Source organism: Hylobates moloch, unplaced genomic scaffold, assembly GCF_009828535.3.
Source record: "Hylobates moloch isolate HMO894 unplaced genomic scaffold, HMol_V3 SCAFFOLD_2, whole genome shotgun sequence".
Taxonomy (NCBI): domain Eukaryota; kingdom Metazoa; phylum Chordata; class Mammalia; order Primates; family Hylobatidae; genus Hylobates; species Hylobates moloch.
Genome location: NW_026652277.1, coordinates 126,833,712 through 126,856,518, shown reverse-complemented (window position 1 = coordinate 126,856,518; position 22,807 = coordinate 126,833,712). Strand labels below are relative to the sequence as shown.

At 40.0% G+C, this 22,807-nt stretch overlaps 2 protein-coding genes across 8 annotated transcripts in view; one reads left to right on the top strand and one right to left on the bottom strand.

The window, feature by feature from the left end:
* CEP57L1 (centrosomal protein 57 like 1) overlaps positions 1-9,308 on the bottom strand; it is an 83,326-nt gene extending 74,018 nt beyond the window's left edge. For 2 of the 6 annotated variants that reach the window (XM_058435457.1, XM_058435461.1), the window contains exon 1: positions 9,248-9,304. The gene's annotated coding sequence lies outside the window, so the exon portion shown is untranslated. Of the gene's footprint in view, positions 1-8,923; positions 9,182-9,247 lie in introns of those variants that run through there. The other 4 variants (XM_058435458.1, XM_032156249.2, XM_058435459.1 and 1 more) reach the window with 3 other exon arrangements.
* A 711-nt stretch (positions 9,309-10,019) lies between these two features.
* The window catches only part of SESN1 (sestrin 1), a 125,121-nt gene continuing 112,333 nt past the window's right edge, over positions 10,020-22,807 (top strand). For both annotated transcript variants that reach the window (XM_058435456.1, XM_032156213.2), the window contains exon 1: positions 10,020-10,703. In XM_058435456.1, the coding sequence (XP_058291439.1) occupies positions 10,425-10,703 (279 nt within the window). In that variant the 5' untranslated portion in view covers positions 10,020-10,424. The remainder of the gene's footprint in view (positions 10,704-22,807) is intronic.

Here is a 22,807-nt window from a genome sequence, read left to right as displayed (position 1 = left end):
GCAAGGACAAAAAACCAAACACCGCATGTTCTCACTCATAGGTGGGAATTGAACAATGAGAACTCATGGACACAGGAAGGGGAACATCACACTCCGGGGACTGTTGTGGGGTGGGGGGAGGGGGGAGGGACAGCATTAGGAGATACACCTAATGCTAAATGGCGAGTTAATGGGTGCAGGAAATCAACATGGCACATGGATACATATGTAACAAACCTGCACATTGTGCACATGTACCCTAAAACCCTGAAGTATAATAATAAAAAAAAAAATTTAAAAACAAGATCTACATTTAGCAACACAGATAAGCTCTGAAAATATATTGAGTAAAACAGAAAGCAAGTTACAGATAGTAAGATATCTTCTATGTAACATTTTTTAAAAGACAAAGACAATATATGACTGTGCCAAGAGCACTTTCACAACCTATGTGATATTTTATTTCATTGAAAAAAAAAAAAAACTAAAGCAAAGTAGGTAAAATGTTAACATTTGTTCATTCCAAGGGGTAGTTTAAAAGGGTATTTATTTTGTTACTCTTATTTTTTGTTTGAAATATGTAATGCTTTTAAAAATGACATATAATTTTAATATCTTACCCCTATATATGTATATATTCATGTAAAATGTGGATAAGGAAAATAAGTAGAAAAATAAGAATAAAGTCAGTAGTGAGATTGGTTTATAAAATTCAATAGCGTATATTGCTAGAGTTGGCTCACAAATCTTTCAAGAAGAGCAAAATGAATATAGATTCAGCAATTATTGGTTTTTAAAAATCTATCCATTAATATATGTCAGAAATACTAGAGATTTAGTCATTCAAAGCATACTACAGTAAATTTGGAGACACCAAACACAGAAAAACTGGAGAAAATACTGAAGAGTGAACTTGATTTAAGTGGTTTACTCATTTATTCCTGAAAGATGGAACCAAAATAACATAGAAAAAAGGGGGATGGTATTTTGAGAATAGTATGTATGACAGTGTTTCAGAAAATACGTTTTTGAAGGGCTGAAAAGAATATCATTCAAATCAATCTTGTTAAGGAATTCAAATCGATCTTGTTAAGGAAAACTTAAAAATAAAATATACAGATTCAAATTTAAGAGCCTTTATGATTTATTTGGGCAATACACATACACCCCACACATAAAAGTACACATACAGTACTTGGTTGACAAGACATTTTTCAACAAGCCAAAAGAAAAACTAAGGAAGCATTTAGAGGCAAAACTGCTTATGCTACTATATAGTAAATAATTAGTATAATTTCCTTTAAAAACTTAAGTTGAAGTCAGTTATCATAGAAAGAGATATTTTAAGTTTACATGGCTTCTGTGTTTCATTGTAGAGAAGGGTCAAACTATTGTGGAAAAATCACAGGTTGATTTTTGCAACCTTGTAAGACTAGGCAAAAAAGTAGCAAAAAACAAAAACAAACAAACACAAAAACCCCGGCAATGTAGACAAGTAACAAGGTAATTCAATTGAAGAATAATATTCTTAATTGTAGAAAGCCTTCCTAACAATTTTCACTTACAGCACTCAGCCAACTGCACATGCTGACAACAGATAACTAAAATGGAACTGTTAGTCCGGTTTCCTGATACATTCCAGATAAAGTTCTCCCTGGCCTCATCTTTAGGCTGACTTCAGGTCTCTTTCTCAAGGAACAGTTTTGAAGAATGGCACCAATATAGTTGTACAGATTCAGCATAATGGTCTTTAAAAAAAAGTTTTTCACCTTTTAATATTATTCATCAAAATAATTTCAGATCCAGCAGAAACTTTATTAATAAAAATATAAATCTAGGCATAGACCTTATACCTTTTACAAAAAAAAAAACTAAAAAATGGATCATAAACCTATATGCAAAACACAAAGCTATAAAAGTTCTGGAAAACAGGAGAAAATCTAAATGACCCTGGGTATGGCAATGACTTTTTAGCTACAACACCAAAAGCATGATACATGAAAGCTGGACTTCACTAAAATTAAAAATTTCTGCTTTGCAAAGACACTATTAAGAGAATGAAAAGACAAGCCACAGACTTGGAGAAAATATTTGCAAAATGCAGGTCTGATATAGGACTTGTGTGTCCAAAATATACAAAGCACTCTTAAAACTCAATAGTAAGCTGGGCATGGAGGTGCATGCCTGTAGTTCTAGCTACTTCGGAGGCTGAGGCAGGACTGCTTGAGCCAAGGGGTTTGAGGTTACAGTGATCTATGAAAGCACCACTGCACTCCAACCTGGGTGACCTAGCGAGACCCTGCCTCTAAAAAACAAAAACACTCAACAGTAATAATAATTTAAAAATGGACAAAAGATCTGAAAAGACACCTCACCAAACATGATATACAGGCAGCAAATAGGCATATGAAAAGATGCTCAACATATGTCATTGGGGAATCACCAATTAAAACAATAATGAGATACCATTACATACCTATTAGAACAACTAAAGTCCAAAACACTGATACCACCAAATCCTGGCAAAGGTGGGGCGCAACAGGAACTCTCATTCATTGGTGGGAAACAGAAAATAGTACTGCTGCTTTGAAAAACAGCTGTGTGGCCGGGCGCGGTGGCTCACGCCTGTAATCCCAACACTTTGGGAGGCCGAGGCGGGCGGATCACGAGGTCAGGAGATCGAGACCATCTTGGCTAACACAGTGAAACCCCGTCTCTACTAAAAATACAAAGAATTAGCTGGGCGCGGTGGTGGGCACCTGTAATCCCAGCTACTCAGGAGGCTGAGGCAGGAGAATGGTGTGAACCCGGGAGCGGAGCTTGCGGTGAGCCAAGATAGCGCCACTGCAGTCCAGCCTGGGCGAAAGAGCGAGACTCTGTCTCAAAAAAAAAAAAAAGAAAAACAGCTGTGAGTTTCTTACAAAGCTAAACATAGGGTCATCTGAGACCCAGCAATCACATTCCTAGATGAGTTAAAAACTTATACCCAGAAAAAGCCTGCACATAAATTTTTAGGACACTTGATTCATAATTGATAAAAACTGCAAGCAATTAAGATGTCCTTCAAAAGGTGAATAAGCAAACTGTGATATATCCATACAATGGATTATTTTTCAGTGATAAAAACAAATTAGCTCTCAAGCCATACATATAAAGACATAAAATAACTATAAATGCACATTGCTAAGTAAAGGAGCCAGTCTAAAAGGCAACATACTGCATGATTCCATGGTCCATGGCCAAAGTTAGCAAAATTTCTCAATATCTGTTCCCTAATTAATTACTCTTCTAAAATGTAACTGTGAAAATGTACTGATCTAAAGAAGTTCTTCTAAATTCCATAACATCTATTGATATGTTGCAGCAAAAAGGGCAGACTTTTTTTTTTTTTTCCTAAGACAGAGTCATACTCTGTCGCCCAGACTGGAGTGCAGTGGTGCGATCTTGGCTCACTGCAACCTCTGCCTCCCGGGCTCAGGTGATTCACCTGCCTCAGCCTCCTGAGTAGTTGGGACTAGAGGCGTGCGCCATCATGCCCGGTTAATTTTTGTACTTTTAGTAGAGATGGAGTTACACCATGTTGGCCAGGATGGTCTTGAACTTCTGACCTCAGGTGATCCGCCTGCCTCGGCCTCCCAAAGTGCTAGGATTACAGGTGTGAGCCACCTGCCCAGCCAAAAGGCAGACATTATGAATATAAGAACTCTGAATTAAACAATGTGAAACTGTATCACATTAAATAAAATTTCATGTGACCAGTAATTACATTTCCTAAGCTACAGATTCTGTAAGCTTTCTTTCTTTCTCCTTCTTTTTTTTTTTTTTTTGAGACAATCTCACTCTGTCACCCAGGCTAGAGTGCAGCGGAACGATCTCAGCTCACTGCAACCTCTGCCTCCTGGGTTCAAGCGATTCTCCTGCCTCAGCCTCCCGAGTAGCTGGAATTACAGGCGCCCACCACCATGCCTGGCTAATTTATGTATTTTCAGTAGAGACGGGGTTTCACCATGTTGGCCGAGCTGGTCTCAAACTCCTGACCTCAAGTGATAGGCCCGCCTCAGCCTCCCAAAGTGCTAGGATTATAGGCATAAGCCACCGTGCCCGGCTTTATTTTTATTAGGACGAACTTTCTAAGATGTTTTTATTATAATGTACCCTCGTTCATCCATTAATTACTTTGTGTTTTTGTAAATGATAGATAAATATGCCATACCTTTGAAAGTTCTGTGGCATTATATCATTCTTCCATTCATTCATTCCTTTATTCTTGCATCACACATTTACTAAGTTTGTACTAGGTACCAGGCACTGTACTCAGAGGTAGAGATAAGATGATGAACAAAAACAAGCACAGTAGTTCCTCTTGTGTGCTTAAGCTCTACTGAAATAAACACACTTTAATCAAATCATGGCACAACTGCAAAACTAATTTGTAACGTAAGAGCAACTCAAGGTTTACGGTGCAATAGGTCTATTTACAAGAAGAGTATTTAATTAGATCAGGGACACCTCTGAGAAAATGATTATTTGAGCAAAGACCTGCAGGAAGAGGAGTCAAAGACAGGCTAGAACAATCTGGACAAAGAACACAGTAAAAGAGTGCTGCATCCATACTCGCTGTCTCCCATACTCTACTAAATAAAAGTACCCATTGCTGGGCGCGGTGGCTCATGCCTGTAATCCCAGCACTTTGGGAGGCTGAGGCGGGCAGATCACAAGGTCAGGAGATCGAGACCATCCTGCCCAACATGGTGAAACCCTGTCTCTACTAAAAATACAAAAATTAGCCGGGCATGGTGGCGGGTGTCTGTCGTCCCAGCTACTCAGGAGGCTGAGGCAGGAGAATCACTTGAACTCGGGAGGCGGAGCTTGCAGTGAGCCGAGATAGCACCACTGCACTCCAGCCTGGGTAACAAGAGCAAAAACTCCTTCTCAAAATAAATAAATAAATAAATAAATAAATAAATAAATAAATAAATAAAAATAAAAATAAATAAAAGTACCCATCTGGCTTTTGTACACTTTACTCCACCAAAAGTTTCTTATCAAGATCCCAATGACCTCCATGTTGCTAAATGTACTGGTCAATTATGAATCCTCATCTCATTTGACCTACAGCAACATTTAACATAACTTATTTTTCCTTCCTCCTTAATCACTTTCTTCATTTTGCTTCTAGAACACCTACTGAACAGTGGGTTTTCCTCTGCTCACTGGCTGCTCCTTCACAGTCACCTTTGCAGAGAACTCCAAATCCACCCAAACTCCATAGAATATCACTTTTGGTGATATCAACAACTGCCATCAAAACACTACTATAAAGCCCAAAATTATATCTATTGCCAGATCTTTCTCCTCACTTCTGGACTCATTCATTCAACTGCCTCCTCCACCTCCACATCTCAATGTGAATTTCTTAGAGGCATCTCAAACTTAACATGGCCAAGCTAAAATACCAACCTTTCCTCTCTCTCCCATTCACAAATCTGCAAACTTTCCCATAACAGTAAATGGCACTTCCTCCATTCTAGTTACTCAGGTTAGAAACTTTGAAGCCATTTTTGATTCTTACTCTCACACAATCTGTCAGCAAAATCTGTTGGCTATACTATCAAAATGTATCCAGATTCTCTCACCTGGATTATTATTTTAGTTTCCTAACCAGTCTCTCTGCTTCCACCCTTGCTTCCCCATGGTCTATGCTCAACACAATTTAAAAGAAATATTCACTTCAGGCCAGTTGCAGTGGCTTATGCCTCTAATCCTAGCACTTTGGGAGGCTGAGGCAGAAGGATCACTTGAGGCAATCACTTGAGGAGTTCAAGACCAGCCTGGGCAACACAGTGAGACCCTGTCTCTACAAAAAGACAAAAATTATCTCCACTTTTATATAATTTCAGTCAAAAAAAAAAGGAAAAATACAAAATTACCTGGGCTTGTTGGCATGTGCCTATAGTCCCAACTACCTGGGAGACTGAGGTGGGAGGATTACTTGAGCCCAGGAGTTCAAGGATGCAGTGAGCTATGACTACACTCCAGCCTGGGTGACATAGTGAGACTCTTGTCTCAGGAAAAAAGAAAGAGGCCGGGCACGGTGGCTCACGCCTGTAATCCAGCACTTTGCGAGGCTGAGGTGGATGGATCACTTGAGGTCAGGAATTCAAGACCAGCCTGACCAACATGGTGAAACCCTGTCTCTACTAAATATACAAAATTAGCCAGGTATGTTGGTGCATGCCTGTAATCCCAGCTACTTGGGAGGCCGAGGACGAAGAATCACTTAAACTTGGGAGGTGGAGGTTGCAGTGAGCCAAGATTGTCCTATTGCACTCCAGCCTGGGCAACAAGAGCAAAACTCTGTCAAGACAGAGAGAGAGAGAGAGAGAGAGAGAAGTAGTCATTTTTAAAAAGTCAGATCATGCCCTCATCTGCGCAAAACTCTCCAATGCTTTCCCAACCCAATTAAAAATGTTAGTCCTTTCAGTCACCTGCATGTTCTCCTACCATTACTTCCTTTCTCTGTGACCTCACGTTATTCTCCTCTTTGTACTCATTGTGCTCCAGCCACATTAGCCTTCTTGCTATTTCTCAAATGTGCACTCAGGCTCCTGCCCAAGGCCTTTGCACTAATTCTCTTCATTAGAATGCTATTTGCCCAGGCATCTACATGGTTTATTCCCTCCCCTACTTCATATCTCCTCAATTGTCCCCTTCTGGATTAGGTCTTTTCTAACCACCTTATTTAAAAGTTAACCTTGCCCCTCACATCCTGGCACTCCCCATTCCCCTTCCCAAGTTGTTTTATTCCCCACTGCATTTGTCTTCATTTCATTTACTAAGTGTTCTACGTATTTATTTACTATCTCTCCTCAGTAGAATGCAAGCTCTATGACAGTGGGAATTTTTATATATTGTGGTCAATGCTGTATCTTCAATGTCCTGTTATATAAAAGGCACTCAACAGAGATTTGTTGAGTAAATGCGTGGGTGAAATGGAATATGAGAATCAATGACTGAAAAATGGTCTGTATGGCTGATCTGGAGAGCAGTATATGAAGTTAATCTGAAAGAGTACCAGATGATGTCAGGCTTTATAAAGGAGTTTTGTCTTTAACAGTAGTAGGACACCATTGAATAGTTTTAACCAAGAGAAAATCTGATCAGATCTGCAGTTTCAAAAAATCATTCTGGCAGCTATAATGGAGAACTAATGGAGGAGGGGCATTGTGAATAATTGCTACTGTAGTAGTGGTCTTGAGAGATTATCGCAGTTTGAAGACAGGTGGAGAGAAAAATGTATTTGAAGGATATTTTGGGAGATAAGGTTGGCAGAACTTGGTAATAATTTGGCCATAGAAGTATGAAGGGCAAGAAGAAATAAAGAACAATGTTTAGCTTTCAAATTTTCACAAGTAGATGTATAGTAGTGTCCTTTGCTGAAATAAGGAACACTGAAAAAGAATTAGATTCATAAGAGATAACTATGTATTTGGTTTTAGGTATGTTGAGTTTGAGATGCTTTTGAGATATCCAAGAAGAAATATCCAAGAGATATTATGAAAGGTGAGAGGTGAAGCTGAATGGAGCTATTCATTTGAGAGTCATAGGTGTTGGTGAAGCCATGGGTATACATGAGATCAAATTTAACTACAGCATAAAAAGGCACCCAGCCTTAAGAAACTACCCGACCCTTTATGGGCTGGATAGAGGATGAAGATCCCAAAAAAGGAGATGAAAACGGAATGGTTTTTGTTGTGCTTTCTCAATCACACTCATAAGTTATTCCCTTTTTAAAATTCAGATTCAAACTAGAAGTGTTAGAATGTAACAAGGCTTTTGAAATTAGACCAATTAATCAGAACTATGCATCTATTCAAAAATAGCTCACTTACAGAAAAGATGTAAAGAATTCACAATACCTGTCTCTTTGTAGCTTCAAAGTACATCAATACACAAAAAGCACCCTTCCCTTCCCACCCCACACCGCCAAGTATGCATGATGTGGCTTACTGACGTTTCCTGAAAGTACCCTTCACTCTGGGCCTTAGCATATGCTGTTCTTTTGTTCTTCATTTCCCCTGGGATGAAGATTTCCCTGACTTTTCAAGATTGGACTAAGTCATCTCCTCCTAGACATCTCAGTGATATCATATATTATTGTAACTGTATGTCTAACAACTAGTTCCTCTAACTAGTAAGACTGTCTTTTTCATTGTTGTATACTCAGTGACTAGCAAGATGAAATTTTTATAATTTAGTGCAATGCAATTCTGCAATGTAAAGAATTAAAATCTACACCGATTATCAGTCTACTGATGGTGGTTCAAACCTCGACTTTTCTCAAATAATAACTTTTTAAAAGCAAACTGTAATTTTAAGCAGATGACTTAATCTTTTGAAAAAGTCGACTAAGTTTTGGAGACTTTTATGGTTTTGCTTTCTTTTGCATGCGGTATCCTTAAAGCCTGCAAGAATTCCTATCTAGGAATACTGGGGATTCTTTTACGAGATGGATTTGACAACTTGCTTTCAAAGCCCTGCCTAGGATTTCATTTGACTGAGCAAATAAGGCCCAGAACATCCCTAAGCAAAGGCAAACAAAGGTGCAAATGCGCAGAGATCCCAAATTCACCCCGCGTGTGTCCACAGAAAAGGGCGGAAGCAGAGGCGGCAGCGCGAAGCTCCAGTTTCCACAGCATCCTTCCTTCTTGGCCTTACTTAGGCCGCTCCATGCGACCCTTGGGATCAGGATCCCAAATCCTTGCCTCACCCACCACACCCCGCGCTTGGGCAGCTGGACTAGTCCTTCCCACGAAAGTCACTGGAAAAAGTCCTTGGACTAAGGGAGGCCACCCTAGATGGCTTTGTCTCCAAAATCCCAGAGGAAATGGAGGAAGGAAAAACCCTGTCAAGGAAAGGTGACAACCCAGCTTACAGTGCTTACCAAGCAGACGCTCTCAGTCAGCCCCTGACACCGCTAACCGTTGGTTCGCGGGCACCCACAGGCAACGTCGCGGTGGCCCCTGGGGGGGGTTGTAGTTTCTGTCGCAAACAAAACGCGCCGGCATCAAAACTACATTCCCCACAAGTCAACGCGAAGACGTCCTACCGACTTAAATCTGGGGTTTGGAGTAATAAAGAGGCCGTCACTAATTTTAGGGTGATCTTAAATGTAGACTCAATTTCTTCCAGGAGTCCCTTCGCGCCCTCTTTCTTAGTCCTGCTTGTTTTATGTGTGACGAAGTCTCAGTGTACTTCTACGCCTTACTTTTTCCTTCCCCTCCTCCACGACAGACTCCAAACGTCCGGGAACGGAAACCGCCTCAGGGCGCAAGCTTAGCGCCTCCGGAGGCGCTTGGCCCAGTTCGCAGTCACGCATGCGTAGCAGCCGAGAGCGGCTGGCAGCCGCGCGCGGCGCACTTGGGGTCCGGAGGTAGACTGCCAGAGGGCGGGGCTTTTTCCTATGGCTTTGCCTCGGCGGGTCGCGTCTGCCTAGGCGGGGAAGAAGGCGCCGGGGCCGGGGCGGCTCCCGGTTTGTGCCGGGCGGAGAAAGGGGAGGGGCTGGGAGTGAGGACCCCGTCTCCCCTCCCTGCTCCCGCCCTCTGGGCTGATCCCCACCGATGGGGCTGGGCGAAGGGCGGGCTTTGCGCCTCGGGTCCCGCCGCCCCGCCAGCTCCGCGGCCCAGCCTGGCGCTCGAGGATTGCCAGGGCCGCCCTGTGCCCTCTGGCTTGGCGGTGGTGGGCGAGGGCCCAGGGATCGGAGAAGTAGCGTCTTCCCGGGGGTCTCGAATTGGCGGGGCTGGGGACGCTTTTTTTCACCGCCGCCCGCCGAGACTGCGGCTGCCCGAGACTGCCCGCCCTCCGACAGCGCCCAAGCCTCCGGCCGCTGCGGCCAGTGGGCCAGGGTTCGGCGAGCCTTGCCTGCCGGCGTGCGGCCGGCTGCTGAGGCGCTGGGAGGAGCTGCGGAGGGCGGGGACTGGTGTCGGAGGAGGGGCGGGGTGGGAACGCTGGAGAGAAACCGGTGGCTGCACAGACAAAAAAGCCCCGAATGGCTGGAGGGCGTTCAACTGTTACCAGCCTTTTGGGGCAGAGCACGGATTTGACAGCTCCACAACGTGAGGATATCCACTGACCCCGCGAGACGGAGGAGAACGCTTCCCCGAAATTCTCTGCCCACCAAAGCCAGCGCTGCAAGGTTGCAACTTTCCCACTTTGTTTTTCCAGAAAGAAGACTGCCCTTTCGTGTACAAGGAGAGGGTGAGAGGGTGATCTAGCTTGTAGATCGGCTGAAGGCACCAGTGGTTCCAAATGTCACCCAGATGTGTGTTTTCATGACGATTTGATTTCTCTCATTTTATTTTTACATTTTTCATTTTAAAAATACAAAGTGATTTTTTGGGGCATGCTGAAAGGTAACTGAAGACCGCAAAGGAAAAACTATTGTCATGGCTGAAGGAGAGAATGAAGTGAGATGGGATGGACTCTGCAGTAGAGATTCAACTACTAGGGAGACAGCACTGGAAAACATTAGGCAAACCATTTTGAGGAAAACCGAGTATCTTCGTTCGATGAAAGAAACACCTCATCGTCCATCAGACGGGCTTTCAAATACCGAGTCTTCGGATGGGTTGAATAAGCTACTTGCTCATCTGCTTATGCTTTCTAAGAGGTGTCCCTTCAAAGATGTGAGAGAGAAAAGTGAGTTTATTCTGAAGAGCATCCAGGTAAGGAAGAGCATTTTAAATACAACTCTCTCCCTAGTACAGTTAAATTTTACTTGCCATTATTCACGTTGTGTTTGTTTCTATTAGGTTGTTATTAAACTTTGATTATGAGTTTACATCTTTAAATTAGTGTTCTGTAAGTAAACAAGTAGTGTTTTTCTAGAGAGTTTTAGGCAGAAACTGCTTTGCTCCTGGAAGAATATATGAAAACTACAGTTAATTCCAAGTAAACACTTGGTTTTCCTTATATTTCTTTTTACATGTTGTTGGGAAATGTAGCCAGTGTGTTTTTTCACATTGTCACAGTGTTCTGAGTGGAAAGGCTCACATTTAAAAGCCTCTAAAATGATAAAGGATATTAAATGTTTCTTAGCCTGTTCAAGATAATTGGTGGAATAATTTTCTCTTATTTTTAAAAACAAAACAAACCAGGATGTGTTCTCTAAATGCAACCTCTCTTTTTTCAAGAAGAGAATTATATAAAATAATAAAAACCTATCTTAAAAGAAGCTAACATCTTCATGTTGAAAAGGTGGACCCAGGTGGGGTATTTGATAGAAACACTTTTATGGCAAATTACTCAACCAGCTTTCTCTGTGTTTGCCTGAATTGTTTCTTTTTCACATGTGTAGCTATTTAAGATATGAGTGCAGCAGGTTAAAAATATTATAGTTTTTCCTCCATTTTGTTCATAATTTATCCTGTTTTATTACAAGGTGTCTTAGAAGACTTTTTTTTTTAAGTTTTTAGATGTTGATAATATTCAGTAACACCTTATATATGCTTGTCAATCTTTACATTTCTCAATCCACGTGTGTTGTCCAAAGTCCTGTATGAGAGGTTTTTAAAATTTTAAATGTACTTGGGTAACTATGTAAGTTAAAACTGACAGTTTTTATATACTGGCATGAATTTAGTTTAAAGCAACAGAAAAATAATATCCACAAAATGAAGACTCTATTTAAGATCTTGGGATATTTCTTCTCACTAACACTTTGGAAACAATTGTTACAATTCAGAGTTACCAGAGAGGAATTAGTATGCTAGGTAACTGAAGTTTACCCTTTGAAACACAAAAAGTTATTTCTCTATCTTCTAGACTGTAGTGACTATAACAACCATTTTTGTCCATAATGGGGTCATCATTATGCATATCAAATATTGTTGTGCAGCAAAGGGTGGAGGACTGACTATATGATCCATTAGTTTTTATATTTTTGTGTGTAATTTTTATAGTTTTTCTGTTCTTTCCTTTGCCGTAAGGATACTTGACTTTGGTCTCTTCCTGATCTTTCATTTTGCTGCTTAATTTATATTAGAGTGGGAAACCAGATAACCAATTGTGTTAAGAGTTATATTGAAAATAAAAGTAGGCAGGCTCTGGGGAGCATAGTATCAAAGGACTTCAATATAATGATAAATAAATGGGTACTGGAGTCAGAGTTGGGCTCAAATTCCACTCCTTTATTAATGTCCTTGCCTGTAACCTTGGGCAAATTCCTTGACCTTTCTTAGCTTGGATTTCCACATTTGTAAAATGGGAATAACAACACAGAGCTCTTGTGGGAATTAAATGAGATGTAAAGTACTCTGGTATATATAGTAGATGCTCCTCTCCCTTTCATAAGTGAAATACATAGACTATGCGATATATATTTCAAGACTCTTTCATCCTGCAAAAGGACTCAAGAATTTCCTGGGAACGTTCCCTATAGACTTATACTCTTTTTTTCCATCTCTGCATCTATTGTACAATTATAACAGGCAATTTACTTATATTGTGTTATAAGCACATGCTTATGTGTCTGTCTCCCATAGGAAGGCTGTGAGTTCTTAAGAGTACTGGCTGGGTCCTGGAAGCTACTAAATAAATATCTATTGGATGAACAAATTTATACTTTCTTTCTTTCTGTTTTTCATCAGTAGTCTGAATAGATGAAGTTTTCAGTTTAGGGAGTTTCCACCCCAGCATCATTCATTTATGCTTGCAGTTATGCAACAAATGTTTATTGAACTCCTGCTGAATGTCATTCTGAGAACTGAGGACAAGTGGTAACAATTTTGACATCATACCAAAGGGAAACAGACCATAAAGAAGTAAACAAATATAAAATTTAATTTTAGATAGTAAGGGAAAGCTTTCCTGAGGCAATGACATTTAAGCAGAGACATGATAAATGAATAAATATTATCCATGTAAAGGTGAGATTTGTGAGGGGACATTCCGGACATAGGGAACGGTATGTATGAAGGCCTCATGACAAGGAGAGCAGATGAGTTCTAGGAGCTGAAAGTAATGCAATATGGCTGGGGCAGACAGTTCGAGGGTGGCATGAATAGCTTAAGAGGACATACTCTGGAGTTTGGCAGACCTGGCTCCGATACTGTCATGTGTCATTTAATGACGGTGATACGCTCTGAGAAATGCATCGTTAGTCGGTATCATATTTGTGAGAACATCATAGGGTGAAATCACACAAACCTAGATACTACACACCTAGGCTATGTGGTATATAGCCTGTTGTTTCTAGGCTACAAACCCGTACAGCATGTCACTGTACTGAATACGCTTTGGCAATTGTAATGCAATGGTAAGTATTTGTGTATCTAAACATAGAAAAGGTAGAGTAATAATATAGAATTACAACTGACCCTTGAACAGCATAGGTTTGAACTGCATGAGTCCACTTATAGGAAGATTGTTTTTTCAATAGAAGTTAGTATAAATAAGTTGGGTGGGGTGGCTCACACCTGTAATCCCAGCACTTTGGAAGGCTGAGGTGGAAAGATCGCTTGAGGTCAGGAGTTGGAGACCAGCCTGGACAACACAGCAAGACCCATCTCTACAAAAAGTTAAGAAAAAAAAATTAGCTGGGTGCAGTGGAGCACACCTGTAGTACCAGCTACTCAGGAGGGTAAGGCAGGAGGATCGCTTGAGCCCAAGAGTTCAAGGTTGCAGTGAGCTGAGATTGTGTCATTGCCGTCCAGCCCTCTGGCGACAGAGCAAAACCCTGTTTCAAACAAACAAGTTACACGAGTGTGCCTGCCTCTTCTGCCTCTCCTTCCGCCTATTCCACCTCTATCACCCCTGAGATAACAAGACCAACCCCTCCTCTTGATCCTTCTCCACAGTGTACTCAGAGTAAGACCATAAGAATGAAGATCTTTATGATTATCCACATCCATTTAATGAATGGTAAATATATGATCTCTTCATTATGATTTTCTTAATAACATTTTCTTTTCTCTAGCTTATTTTATTGTAAGAATACAGTATATAATATGTATAACATACAAAATATGTGTTAATTGACTGTTTATATTATCAGTAAGGTTTCCAGTCAACAAGGTTTCCAGTCAACAGTAGGCTATTGTTGGCTAAGTTTGGAGGAAGTCAAAACTTATACACAGATTTTCAACTGTGTGGAGAGTTGGCCCCCTTACCCCCTTGTTGTTCAAGGGTCAAGTGTGTAATCTTATGAGGCCACTGTTGCATATGGGGGTCCGTCATCAGCTGAAATGTTAACACAGTGTGGGACTGTACTTTATTAGCTCTACAACTTTGAATAAGTTACATAATCTCTCCTTGATTCAGTTTCCTCATCTGCAAAATGAGCATGATGCTTATGGTTCCTGCCTCACAGTGTTGCTGTGAGAATAAAATAAATGATGTTTGCAAAGCATAGCACAGTGCCTAGCATATAAATGCTCAGTTAATGTTAGGTATGCCTGCTATTACTAGGCAGAAACCAGATCCCAGAGGGGCTTATAGGCTATTTAAGGGTTGTGGACTTTATCATAGAAATAGTGGAAGTCACTGGGGGATTTTGAGCAAGGTAGAGTAGTGATTGATAGTGTGTCAGAAGGATCACTCTAGAGAATGGATTTCCATGGTCAAAAGTGGATGTGTGACATCAATTAGGAGGTTGTCCTCCTAGCCTATGACAAAAGTGATAGTGGACTAGGATGTGAGGTAGGGCAAGAGGGAGTGGGAAAAATTAAAATGGGTCTGGTAGATATCAAGGAGTTAGAAACCACAGGATATAGTATTTAGTTGGATTTAGAAGATGAGGAAAATAACAAAATTAAGCATGGCTCTGAAGCTTTTGGCTTGAGGTACTTGGTGAATTGTGCAATTGTTTTCTGAGACAAAAGAGTGGCAGGGGGTCAATTTAGGGGAAAAATGACTGCTGTCTTAGATATGTTAAGTTTAAGTTGCCTATGAGACATCCAAGTAGAAATAGCTCCTAAATGAATTTCTGCCCCCGATACCACTGTTCTAGTTCTGTCATTGCTGTGTCTCCTTCTCCAGATTAAACTCACCCTCCACTTTTATATCTATCCTCCATATAGCTGTAGAGCCATTTATCTAAAATGAAAATCTATGTAACTTTACTGGCAAAAGCCCTTTAGAATAGAATTGAATTTAAACCTCTTAATGTCACATAGTACCTAGCATTATCTGGCTTTCACTTACGTCTCCAGCTTCACTGCCTACCATTTTAGCGTCAGCCTCACGTGAGAAAGCAAATATTAATTCAAATGTAGCACACCATAATGCTTTCTGTTATTCATTAGTAAAGCAGCAAAAGCTGTGGTGCATATGCAATTTCTGCAGCTGCCCCTGAAAGCCCTTAATTGCTATAGGTCAGCTCAGAGGGCTATAGTTGGCAAGGGAGAAATGATGACAAGGTGGTAGAATGAATTCAATTCCAAATAGTTAATCTGTTAAAGAAAAAAAAAAAAAAAAAGGACACATTAGGAGATAGCATGTTTTGTTTATACCCCAGTTCTCAATTTACTGATTCCACATCAGCATGTTTAAATGTATTCACATTTTTGAGAAATATTCTGGGCCAGGCAGGCACTGTACTTGGGACTTGAAGATCAGTAAGAGTTGCTTCCTGCTTTTGAAGAAGGTTTTCTATTCTCATCCAAGGCTTTATACTGGGTTTTTAAAGAAACTTTAAAAAGAAGAATTATACCTTTTGATACTCTTGATTCTCTAAACAAAGGAATGGGAGTATTAATACTGTCCCGCTTTACTAATATAGTCTACTGGTGAACTATAGTCTTGATGATACATGTGATTAGGGAGGAAAATATGAGAACACATATGTACCAAAGATTTTGAGGCCTATCCAGAATAGCCAAGTACTTTTCCAAGAATGGTCATTTGGTCATTTTCATAAGTTTGCCAGCAATCAATATTGTCTGAAAGTAAATTGGCTTAAGATAGAAAATTTAGAATAAGCAACAAAATATTTATCTTTGGTAAGTGGGGTGGAGGAGGCTTTCATTTAGTAAAGTGATTATTACCCCCCCACCTCCAGGAGAAATGAAATTTTCGTTGCTGGGTAGGATGCACATTTATAGCTGTTAGAGTTACAGTTGGAGTTGCGGTATCTAGTTGCTATCCAATTGAGTAATAAATAGATTGAAAATTTAACAATAAATTTATTATTTCACATAATAAGTCTGGGGGTTGGCAGTTCCAACCTTGATTGATTCATTGGCTCAACTACATTACTTGTCTGCTTTCTTTTTTTGTTCTCCTTCCTCAGCATAGCAAATGATGTCTCCATTCCTACAGCATGCTATTCCAGGCACCATGCGCAGACATGACTATCTGCAGCTAAGAAGAAAAGAGTTTCTTCCCACATGTCTCACTCTCAGGGAAGAAAAGCTTTCCCAGAAACCCTCTAGCAGACTTCCTCTCAGTTTCTATTGACTGGGATTGGGTCACATGCCCTTTTCTAAGCCAGTCATTGATGAGGAAATTGGGCATTTCTATTTTTGGTTTGGACTAATCAGCATTCAGCCCCTAAGGACCAGGAGACCGCCCCCCTCCGCCCCACCCCATCACTTGAACAGAAAACTTCTCCATGAGGAGAAGCAGGACAGAAGGCAGTCAGGCCTAATTAGAGGCTTCCATTAAAACTGCATGTGTATCTAACTAGATAATATATCACTTGGTCTATTTATAATTTGGATCTGATTAGATTAGAAGCATACTTAATTCATTTATAGTGGGGCTATAAAATATAACAGATTGGAGACATTCTAGAAGCAGATTTGGTCTTTTTAAATGATTGTTTTGTTTTGATTTTTTTTTAACTGCCATTTAGTGAGAGCCAAAAGTCTAAGGTAGTGCATGTCAAACATTCACTGCTGACTCTTAGATATCATAGCAAATATGAGAGTCTTCTTTCAATATTTACACTAAGCTTCTCTCTTCCACACCACTATTTTCTGGCCTTTCTTATTTTATTGATACATTGCGAACTCGGTCCCTTTCCCTCAGTAAGCCTTGTGGCTTCTCATTGCCTCCTCTCATTCCTGTCTTTGACCACTTTCCTTCCTTGCTTTTGAGGCTCAGAGAATATTCTTTATTCTCAGGCTTTCTGTCCTTCTTTGGACAAAGAATGTGAAGAAATCGAAGGCAAATCTTTGACTTTTTTTTTTCTAAATTGTTTGAAGACATAGCCAATTTTTTTTAACTTTCTGACTTATAGGAGGAATCATATCTGTACTATCTGTACTCAGTATCTTCTTTATAATATATAAATACGTCCTGTCCTATGTTTTGACTCTTCAGAAAGATCAAAATTAACAATACTCTTTATGTTTTCAGATTTCGTCTATTTTATTTTATTTATTTTTATTTATTTATTTATTTATTTATTTATTTATTTATTTATTTTGAGATACTGTCTCGCTCTGTCGCCCAGGCTGTAGTGCAGTGGCGCGATCTTGGCTCACTGCAACCTCTGCCTCCCGGGTTCAAGCGATTCTCCTGCCTCAGCCTCCTGAGTAGCTGGGATTACAGGTGGGTGCCACCACGCCCAGCTAATTTTTCTATTCTTAGAGGAGACAGGGTTTCACCATGTTGGCCAGGCTGGTCTTGAACTCCTGACCTTGTGATCCACCCGCCTTGGCCTCCCAAAGTGCTGGGATTACGGACATGAGCCACTGTGCCCGGCCTGATTTCATCTATTTTATTCCTGTTGCAGTGCCCCCAGTGGCCTCTAACATGAAAAAAACTGATTCAGGCCGGGCGCGGTGGCTCACGCTTGTAATCCCAGCACTTTGGGAGGCCGAGGCGGGCGGATCACGAGGTCAGGAGATCGAGACCACGGTGAAACCCCGTCTCTACTAAAAATACAAAAAAAATTAGCCGGGCGTAGTGGCGGGCGCCTGTAGTCCCAGCTACTCGGAGAGGCTGAGGCAGGAGAATGGCGTGAACCCGGGAGGCGGAGCTTGCAGTGAGCCGAGAGCGCGCCACTGCACTCCAGCCTGGGCGACAGAGCGAGACTCCGTCTCAAAAAAAAAAAAAAAAAACTGATTCATTTAAAAAATATTTTTCTAACATAGTTATTTTGTTTACAAATGGGATATAGCATTTTGTACAAAGATGTTAAACACTTGCATAGTAAATTTTACTTTAAGATCATGGGTTGTTCATGACATCATAAAGGATCCTCTAAAACAATGGCTTAATTAGAATTTTTTCTCATTTTCAACACTTTATGTCCTTAAAGTGCTGTATGTGCAGACCATTCATGAACTAAAAGAATTAGAAAGTAGGTGTGCTGTTGTCTTTGTTTAGAGTTATATTTATTTTTCTTTTGATAAGCCATTAGAAATTTGCAAAATATCTTTTTACCATTTGAATAGGTAATTTATAATTCAAACTGCTAACTTAGGGATTATTGAAACTTTGGTCTAACAGAAAGTAGCTGTGGAATCTTGGGTATAATAAAGGATTCTTTTTGTTTTTTGAGATGGAGTCTCACTCTGTTGCCCAGGCTGGAGTGCAGTGGCATGATCTTGGCTGTCTGCAATCTCCACCTCCCGGTTTCAAGCAGTTCTCCCTGCCTCAGCCTCCCGAGTAGCTGGGATTACAGGTATGCACCACCACACCCAGCTAGTTTTTAGTAGAGATGGGGTTTCACCATGTTGGCCAGGCTGGTCTTGAACTCCTGACCTTAAGTGGTCTGCCTGCCTTGGCTTCCCAAAGTGCTGGGATTGCAGGTGTGAGCCACCACACCCGGCATAATACAGGATTCTTAATCACTTAAAATTTTAATAAAATGGGCACTACTTCGGGTTATGTATTAATCATGAAGAATTTTCTAATTTAAAAATAGGCAGTGTTTATGTTGCAGCAAATTAGCATGGACTGGAAGGAACCATAGACATGAGAAAAATCTTAGAATTTGTGGAAGAACAGAGTTGATGCTGGTCAGGGAGGGCAGCATGCTTAAAGTGCTTAGAAGGATGAAAGTGCTGCTGGAAGTGCATCAGCACCAAGCAAGCTTTGCCACCAATTCTAATCTCTATTTTGTCAGAATTTCTCAAATCAGTTTATTTTTTCACACCATGGTAAAATATCTAAATTTTTAAATAGAAGTCAGTGGAAAATAGGGTTTACTTGGACACATTGTTTCTAGCTCACATTTACTACATTAAGTGAGAAAGATTTGAAATGACCTTAGAGAAATTACTTAGTACTTTAATTAGGCTGGCATAATATACTCAGGAAATCAGATTTCAAGGATTCTTCAGAATATTTGGTGAATGTATTTCTTTGTGTGTGTGTGTGTGTGTGTGTGTGTGTGTGTGTGTGTGTGTGTGTGTGTGTGTGTGTGTGTGTGTGTGTGTGTGTGTGTGTGTGTGTGTGTGATGGAGTCTCACTGTCGCCCAGGCTGGAGTGCAGTGGCGCGATCTCAGCTCACTGCAAGCTCCGCCTCCCGGGTTCACGCCATTCTCCTGCCTCAGCCTCCCAAGTAGCTGGGACTGCAGGCGCCTGCCACCACGCCTGGCTAATTTTTTGTGTTTTTAGTAGAGATGGGATTTCACCGTGATAGCCAGGATGGTCTCGATTTCCTCACCTTGTGATCCGCCTGCCCTGGCTTCCCGAAGTGCTGGGATTACAGGCATGAGCCACCGCGCCTGGCCAGTGATTGTATTTCTAGGGGCATTGACACACTAGAAATTTAGGTGTGAAAACCTTAGCTAGATAGTCACACTATGGGAACATTATTTTTATGCTTTTTTTTTTCCTGTTGGTTGTTACACCAAGTTAAGCCAGTGTCAGTAAAGATACATGTACCATAAAGTAACTGTATAAAAGAAAAAAAAAACTTAAAAGATGCTTGTTTTTTTAAAAGTGCTTTTTTCACTGGAGATACTTTGAGAGTTTCTGTAGGGTGACTATTAGGAGCATTTATTAGATTTTCCCAGTTGGTATTTTATTATTAAAATCTATTACAGGTAGACTCACAGTTTGTGGCACACTTTTCAAATAAATAGATTAAAAACAACCTTTAGTTCATAACAAAAAAATTCATGTTAAATTTGGCAACATGATAATTATCTGTCTTCTTATGTTCTAATGTCTTTTATATGAAGAAATCTGATAGATTGTAATGAAATAGGGAATTACCTTGGAAAAACTAGATACTTTTAGCTTTATATTTTACATAAATATTACCTTATTTTTAATTTTAAAAGTTAGAGGTCTTCTTAGAATTGTAAATTCTTTTATTTATTATAAAATCACCTTAGGACAATTCCTAAGCTTTTATTTATTTTTTGTTTCTTTGTTTTATTTTCTTTTGTTTTGTTTTTGTTTTGAGACAGACTTTCGCTCTTGTTGCCCAGGCTGGAGTGCAATGGCGTAATTTCAGCTCACTGCAGCCTCCCCCTCAGGGTTCAAATGATTCTCCTGCCTCAGCCTCCCAAGTGGCTGGGAATACAGGCGCCCACCACGACACCCAGCTATATTTTTAGTAGAGGTGGGGTTTCACCATGTTGGCCAGGCTGGTTTCCAACCCCTGACCTCAAGTGAACCGCCTGCCTCGGCCTCGCAAAGTGCTGGGATTACAGGCGTGAGCCACTGTGCCTGGCCTAATTCCTAAGCTTTTAAACAATACTAAAGGGAAAAAAAATTATGACATGAGCTTTGTGGTTTATATTACCCAAATAAACTTTAATATGTATATTTAATCATTTATTGAATATACATATTCATTTAGTGAATAGTATTTAGTATTTTAACTTAAAAGTTGTTTAAATTGGCAAGCTGACAAATATATATGCCTTGAAAAATTAACCATATGGCGAGGATAGTTTATTACTTTTATTGTAATATTCAGTAAAGTCTAATTAGAATCTTAGTTTACCTTTCTAAAAGTGAGCATTTACTGTTTTGATACCTCTGTGTTTGACGAGCACTGCACACTTGTCTTTAAATTTTACATGATTTCATTTTCTAGCTAGTTGGCAGGTGTTAGCTGTCTATAATTATAACTGAGTAATTTTTCAAATGCTATTCATAGCCTAAACACAGCAAGAAATTCTTCCAATCATGTGATAAAAACTGAGCCTTGCAAAATAGTGGTAGAGTGATATGTTCAATGGTACCGAAGGACATATTTAAGAGAAGCCTTTCAAAAGTAAAAAGTAATTTAGATGTTAGGGAGACAGGTTTTCTCACAGTGTAAGATCTCTCAAAGTCATTGATAGTGATTATACCTCAAATTAAGATGATCTACTTTCTCATTGAACAGGTTAAGGTATACATTGACTGACTTAAATTATAACATATGACCTTTGTTGATGACAGTCATTCTGAGTATGAAAAACTGAAATTTTATTGAGACAATGTAAATTTTACTATTGAACCTAATGAATCATTTCTTCTCATTTCATTCATTAGATTTGTGTATGTGTGTGTACCTGCTATCTGCCAAACCCTATACTTATCTATTTTTTGACATGGGAAAGAAAAGGCTATATATTTCACTTAAGTTTAATAAAGGTTATACTTTAAAAAACAAAAGAAACTTTTTATTTCTGGTTTACTTTATTTCCTAACCATCTATTCTAAGTATCCAGAGTCTCACTTTGTCTAGAGATCTTACTTCAGAATGGTGTAAAGATCATGTTGAATTTTCTTACCGGCCATGTGCTCATGAATAAATTAACCTCTACAGTCTCAGTTTCCTCATCTAGTAATTGACATTTTATTATCTCCCTTGTGCTATGGTTCTAAAAATTAAGAGATGACATTGGTAAACCATTTTGTAAACTTTAGTATACTGTACAAATTTAACTATGAATAAACTCTTTGAACCTTTGTTTACTTATCTGTAAAATGAGAATAATAATACTTCATACAGTGGGTTGGAGAATTATTTGAACGTGTAAAGCATGTAGAAGTAAGCCTAACACATAGTAAGTGCACAACAAATATTGATCATGATTGTGATGGTGATGATAATGATGCATTTGATCTAGGTCTTCCATCTAATGAGTCAAACTTGAAACTGCCATTAGTTTATAAATGGATAGGCTTGATTTTTATGTGATTGACTTTCATACATCCCGCACTTTATCCACATGTATTGAAAATCCCTAATTGCCTTTTGTACATTAAATTCCATTTTAATACATCGTGTCTTAGGTTTCCACTGCCCCAGTGTAAGTGTTAGTAGTTGCCCAAAGTGACAGCAGATCTGGAGCAACCAGCCCTTCATTGGAGTCTGGCATCATTCTGGTATGCCAGCATGGCACCAGCAGGGAGAGGTTGCAGAGAGGCAGCTGCATGGATCATCCAGGTGATCAAGTGCACATGGAGAGGCCCACGGCCAAAGTTTGTGCTTCAGTACCTGGACAGTATTGGAGGATAATGGTCAAGACCATGGGCTGTGAAGTTAGTCAGACCGGGTTTAAGTCCTGCTCTACCAAACTGTGTGACTGGGCAAGTTACATAACCTCCTTAAGCCTCAGTTCCCTTACAGAGTTATGAGCAATGCTTACTGGGACCCAGTAAGCACTCAGTGAATGTAAGTACTTAGTATTCTATTCTGCCTCCTTCCTCTAGGGGAAGAGATAGGAAGTTGAGCCCTCTAGCACTATATGCCCTTAGAGCCCCCAAGTCTCCAGGCAACTGAGAAAGTTTTAAGCTACTTTGAAGGTTCATTGGTCCTAGGGGAAATAGTGCCTCTAGGAACTATAAGGATTTTATAAATATTGTTTTAGCTCTCTGGGAACTGGATTTCCCTTACACTGTGTTAGTCTCTTATTTCACTTATAAA